Below are 6,326 nucleotides of genomic sequence, written 5' to 3' on the forward strand. Positions count from 1 at the left end.
TATTCACCTTGACATTGTAATTTCTCTTTAGGTATGACTTACTACATTTCCCTCAGATGTTATTTTTATGTAAAATTGTCATTTTAACTCTGTATTTATTTGAAAGGATCCAGCTACTACCAGTTATTTCCAGCTACTTCCAAACTAACTTTAATGTTCATTCTTTTCTTATATCAAAATCAGCATGTATATGTAGGTGCATTAATGAGAGAGAAGTAAAGGCAGATGTTTTTCTTGTTAGTATTGACCTGCTGAAGTCTTTGAAGCTCATGCAGTATTAGTTCAACGAGAGCTGACTAACATTGGTTCCAGACCCATGGATGTTTGCAGGCTAACCGGTGAGGTAACAGTGGGAGGTAGGCAGATACAAGACAGTAGGGCCTGGCGGGGACAACTGTCCGCTGCAGAGCACGTGCCTCAGTAGGAGCAGATGGCCCCTACTCACAGCCAGAATTATCATCATGTTGGAATTCAGGCCTAGTTTTGCTGTATCTAATGATTTTTCAAAAGAAGCCAAAAATATGGGTATTTATGTGAAATATCCCAATTATTAAATTGGCTCACTTTTTAAAACACTGAGAGATTAAAAAAAAAAAAAATCCTCAGGCTGAATGTGGCCCTCAGACGGTCAAGTTGCAACCTCTTTATATTAACATACTTAGCAGCAAAAGAAACCTATTTTTCCACATTTGTTACATGTTGTTGGGGAGACGGTGAAAAAGCTATCCTATTAACTCATCAGAGGAAAGGGATTACTGAATTTACAGCACAACATTCGACATTAATATTCACCTTGTATGTGTCCTATTTTGGGAAACACACCATACTTAGGCCACACCATAACGGTATGCTGGTCTACGAAAGTAGAGTTCCCCATTTGTTGGTCCTCAACTCCCTGTATCACACTACAAAGAAAGAGGAATACAAAAGAAGTTTCAACATCTTCATTTTCCAACCTCCAGTGGTTTAAACCAGAGAGCTCTTTTGGAGTGAAAATACTACGTCTTTTCTTTCTCAGCGTTGCTGAGAAATTATAATTAGAGGTTTTCCTGTTGTGTAAAGGAAAGGAATTCCAGTCCTCCTGCGTCTGCAAGACTTCTGTTCTCAATGAATTTGCTTCCCTGTCCCATTTCTCTTTCTGCAGGTGATAGAGGGGAAGCTGGCTCCATTCTTGGGCAAGGTCATTAAATTTGCCACCTCACACGTGTACAGCTGCAGTCTTTGTAGCCAGAAGGGGTTCATCTGTGAAATCTGTAACAATGGAGAGATCCTCTACCCTTTTGAGGATATTTCAACAAGCAGGTACAGAATCTCTTGTCTTAACAAAAGTATACCTGAATATGTCACATGTCGTTCTGTTTGGCCTGATCAGGCCGACTTTTAGTCAAGTACCGTATATCTGTCTCTTACCTTGTATCAGATTCCTCTTATTCTTGGAGAATATTTTTTGACCTTTTGGTTTCCTATATTTATTCCCAACTCACTTCACTGTCTTTATCCAGAATGAGATAACAGAGTTGCAAAGAAACATCACCTATTTCTCCCTTCTTAGGTAACAAAGAGGGTTCAGATTCATTTTTAGAATGAAGATTAGGGAGGATGAATCCTCACAACATTTCAGGGCCAAGTGATAGGCAATGGGAAATTGCAGTCTCAGAGCAAGGCCAAAACCGGCCCAACTGCCAGGAATAAAACTACAAGACACTGGGGAACAGCTGTCTGGCTCGCCACATGCTTTTCTCCACAGATGCGCTGCAGTGTGGCGATGAAAGTTTTAGGATCCAAAGGAGGGAAAAGTGGGAGTTTATGTGGGATTATTTTTCTAACCAAAGTAATATTTGGGCATCATCACATTCATTGGTTGATGGATGATTTTTTCCCCCCACTAACTTGAGACCAGGGTTTTTACTATTGCTTTTCTTGAATCACAAAACGATACATATCACTTTTCCTTTCATCCCAAAAGCATCATAGAAATATATACTGTTTCTGTATCTGTGCACTGGCTTCTTTGGCCATGAAATCATGCCTCATTTCCCACCCAGCAGGGCTCACTTACACTGTGGTTCTGAACAGAAGGGAGGCATTGTAGCCAGGGGGAGTTGAAGCATGTAGGCTAGAGCTAAGATATTAAGAGTTGACTCAGCCCTTCTGGCCTCTTCTTAAACCCAAAGACTCTTTGTAAATATACAGGAACTTGAGTTGGCCCCACACATAGAAAGATAAACACATACGCACACATATACATGTTCCAGCCTCGTTTCCTGAGTACAGGTACTTAGCTCATGGCCTAGAGATTATATACTTCTTAAAAATGTACACCACACAAAAACTTGTACACAAACATTCGTAGTAGTATTCATAATAGCCAGAAAGTGGAAACAACATAAATGTCCAGCTGATGAATGGATAAACAAAATGTGGTATATCCATACGATGGAATATTATTCAGCATAAAAAGGAATGAAGTACTAACATGCTGTAGTGTGGCTGAACCTTAAAAACATTATGCCAAGTGAAAGATGCCAGATACGAAAAGCTGTATATTTTATGTTCTGTGTATATGAAATGTCCCAAATAGGCCAATCCAGAGAAACAGAAAGTACATTAGTTGTTGCCTGGGGCATGGGGGAAAAGGAAGAGAGTAACTCCTAATGGGTGCAGATTTCTTTTAGGGATGACAAAAATGTTCTGGAATTAGATTGTGGTGACAGTAACGTGGTCTTGTGAATACATTAAAAATCAGTGAATTGTATACTTTAAAAGAATGAATTTTATGGTATGTGAATTAGATCACAATCAAAAGTATTTAATAGAAAATAAAACAAATTAAAAAATGCTTCCAACTCTATAAACCATATGCTGGGTCACAAAACAAGTTTTAATAAATTTTTAAAAACTGAAACCATACCAAGTATGTTTTCTGACACATTGAATTAAGATCCCCAGTAGCAAAAAAATATGAGAAACCTCAAATATTTGGATAAAAAACAGTACACACTAAAAACTTATGGGTCAAAGAAGAAATAAATCACAAGAGAAATTTTAAAATATTTTGGAAAAGGGGCTCCTGGGTGGCCCAGTCAGTTAAGCATCCGACTCTTGATCTCAGCTCAGATCTTGATCTCAGGGTAGTGAGTTCAAGCCCCACATTGGACTCCATGCTAGGTGTGAAGCTGTATCTATCTATCTATCTATCTATCTAATGAATGAACATGAAATATAAAATGTCAAAATGTATGGAATGCAGCTAACATAGTACTTAGGGTGAAACCTTTGGCTATAAATATATCATGGAAAACATGTCAGAAAAAAAGGAAAGGTCTCAAATCCATTACCTAAAATTCCACCTTAAGACACTAGATAACAGAGCAAACTAAATCGAAAGCAAGCAGAGGAAGGAAAGAGTAAAGATTAGAGCAGACATCAATGAAATGGAAGATAGAAAAAAAATTCATTAATGAAATCAAAAGTTGGTTTTTTGAAAGAATCAACAAAATTGACAATCCTTTAGCAAGACTGACCAAGAAATTAAGAGAAAAGAAACAAATACTCAAAATTAGGAGTGAAAAAGGAAAAGGCAGTTAAAAGAACTATAAAGAGATACCACAAGTGACTTTATTCCAACAAGTTAGACAACTTAGATGAAATGGACAAATTTCTAGAAAGACAAATTACCAAAATAGACTCAAGAAGAAGTAGAAATATGAATAGCCCTATAACAAGTAAAGAAACTGAATTAGTAGTTTTTAAATCTGCTCATAAAGAAGCCAGATGCCTTCATGATGAATTTTGTTGAATATTTTAAAAAATAATACCAGTCCTTCACACAGGGATAAAGAGGGGCATTGCATAATGATAAAGGGATCAGTCTTCCAAGAAGACACAACACTCCTTAATGTGTATGAAGAGAGTCAAAAGACATGCAGCAAAAAACCCCTAATAGAACTACAAGGAGAAACAGACAAACCCACAATTATATATCCACTATTATACTTAGAGACTTCAACACCCCTCTGTCAGTAACAGATCCAGCAGGCAGAAAATCAGTTTAAGCATATCGTTAAACTGAAAAGCACTATCAGTCAACTGGATCTAATTGACATCTCTGCCAATTCATGTTGTTCATCCAACAACAACAGAATATGCATTCTTCTGAAGCTTACATGGAACATTTAACAAGAGAGACCACAGTCTGGGCCACAAAACACATCTGAAAAAATTTACAAGAATAGAAATCATGCGAAGTACGCTCCCAGACCATAATGAAATTAAACTAGGAATCAGTAACAATGTTACTGTTACGGTACCTGTAAAATGCCAGCATATTTGGAGATTAAACAATATGTTTCTAAATAACACGAGTTGATCATTGATGTCCACACAAAACAGGGATGTTTATAGCAGGTCTACTTGTAATCGCCAAAACCTGAGAACAACCAGGATATCCTTCAGTATGTGGATGGTTAAATAAGCTGTGGTATACCCATGCGATGGAGTATTCTCCAATAATAAAAGAAATGAGGTATCTAGACACAAAAGGACATGGAGGAACCTTAAATGCATATTACTAGGTGAAAGAAGCCAGTCTGAAAAGGCTGTATACTGGATGATTCCAACTGCATGACATTCTGGAAGAGGCAAAACTGTAGAGACAGTACAAAATCAAATCAAATCAAATCAGTGATTACCAGGGGCTTGGGAATGCATAAGACGAGATGAATAGGTGAAGCACAGGTTTTTTAGGGCAGTAAAATTATGCGGTACGGTTCTGTAATGGTACACACATGACGTTTTACATTTGTCAAAACCCATAGAACCGTAGAACACAGAGTGAGCCTTAATTTAGATTGTGGACTTTAGTTGATAATAATGTGTGAATATTGGTACATTCACTGTAACCAGTGTGCCACACTAATGTAAGAGATTAATAGAGAAAACTGGGGGTTAAGGTAGTATTATGGAAACTGTACTATCAGCTCAATTTTTCTGTCAATCTGAACTGTTCTAGGGGTGCCTGCTGGCTTAGTTGGTAGAGCATGTGACTCTGGATCTCAGGGTTGTGGGTTCAAGCCCCACATTGGGGGTAGAGATTACTTAAAAAAATAAAAGTTAAATAAATAAATAAATAAATAAAAGTGGAAAAAAAACTGTCCTAAAAAATAAAGTCTCTTTTTAAAAAAGACAATTCATCCAGCTGAACAGTTGACTCAAATACCAAAGCTGATCAGTGTGAATAAACTTTATTAGAACAATTTTAGACTTACAGAAAAATCACAAAGATAGTACAGAGAATTACCATAGACCCCACACCCAGTTTTTCTCTTATTAACATCTTACATTAATATGATATATTTGTTACTATTAATGAACCAATACGGATACATTATTATTAGCTGAAGTCCACAGCTTTTTCAGATTTCCTTAAACTTTTTCAATGTTTATTTATTTATTTTGAGAGAGAGTGTGTGCATGCAAGCAGGGGCAGGGCAGAGAGAGAAGAGAGGGAGAATCCCAAGCAGGCTCCATTCTGTCAGCACAGAGATCAACACAGGGCTCGAACGCACGAACCGTGAGACCATGACCTGAGCCAAAATCAACAGTAGGACATTTAACTGACTCAGCCACCCAGGTCCCCCAAGATTTCCTTAGTTTTTACCCCATTATTATTTCTGTTTCAGAACATCTCCCTAAGCTCCTCTTGGCTGTGACAACTTCTCAGACTGTTTTTAGGACATTGACAGTTTTGAGAAGTACTAGTATTTTGTAGAATCCCTCTGTGGGGATAGACCTGATATTTTTCTTATGATTAGACTGGGTTTTATGGGTTTGGGGAGGAGGAGTGCAGAGATAAAGTGCCATTTCCATCATATCATATCACAGGGACATGCTATCAACATGACTTATCACTGCAATGTTTGTGTCAGATTTCTCCACTGTTGATACTCTTCTCCTCTGACCCTTCTCCATTGTTACCCTCTTTTAAAGGAAGTCACTATGGGGGCACCTGGGTGGCTCAGTCAGTGGAGCATCCGACTTCAGATCAGGTCATGATATGGTTTGTGAGTTCGAGCCCTGCGTCGGGCTCTAGGGCTCCCGGCTGTCAGCACAGAACCCACCTCGGATCCTCTGTCCCCCCCCCCCAGCTCCCTCCCCCTGCTCACGCTCTCTCTCTCAAAAATAAACAAGGCTTTAAAACATAAATAAATAAAGGAAGTCACTATGTGCAGCCTACAGTTAAGGAGTGAAGATTATGCTCCACTTCCCTTGGGAGTGGAGTCTATACAAAATCACTTGGAATCCTGCATGAGTGATTTGTCTCTTCT

General features: G+C 38.3%; 1 protein-coding gene and 1 long non-coding RNA gene across 13 annotated transcripts in view; one reads left to right on the forward strand and one right to left on the reverse strand.

Moving 5' to 3' along the window:
* PLEKHM3 (pleckstrin homology domain containing M3) overlaps positions 1-6,326 on the forward strand; it is a 196,748-nt gene that overhangs the window by 162,890 nt on the left and 27,532 nt on the right. For 6 of the 9 annotated variants that reach the window (XM_060623244.3, XM_060623243.3, XM_060623248.3 and 3 more), the window contains one exon: positions 1,145-1,302. The exons of 1 other annotated variant lie outside the window; for it this stretch is intronic. In XM_060623244.3, coding sequence (XP_060479227.1) covers positions 1,145-1,302 — 158 coding nt within the window. Of the gene's footprint in view, positions 1-1,144; positions 1,303-6,326 lie in introns of those variants that run through there. 2 more of the 9 variants (XR_013557191.2, XM_078450945.2) reach the window with 2 other exon arrangements.
* Positions 1-6,326, reverse strand: part of LOC132671875 (uncharacterized) — a 62,833-nt gene that overhangs the window by 13,794 nt on the left and 42,713 nt on the right. For 3 of the 4 annotated variants that reach the window (XR_013557193.1, XR_013557192.1, XR_013557194.1), the window contains exons 4-5: positions 4,311-4,429; positions 793-905 (exon numbers count right to left, since the gene is read on the reverse strand). This is a non-coding gene — a long non-coding RNA (uncharacterized LOC132671875). The remainder of the gene's footprint in view (positions 1-792; positions 906-4,310; positions 4,430-6,326) is intronic. The other variant, XR_013557195.1, reaches the window with a different exon arrangement.

The sequence above is a fragment of the Panthera onca genome, chromosome C1 (genome assembly GCF_046562875.1).
Source record: "Panthera onca isolate mPanOnc1 chromosome C1, mPanOnc1 haplotype 2, whole genome shotgun sequence".
NCBI lineage: Eukaryota > Metazoa > Chordata > Mammalia > Carnivora > Felidae > Panthera > Panthera onca.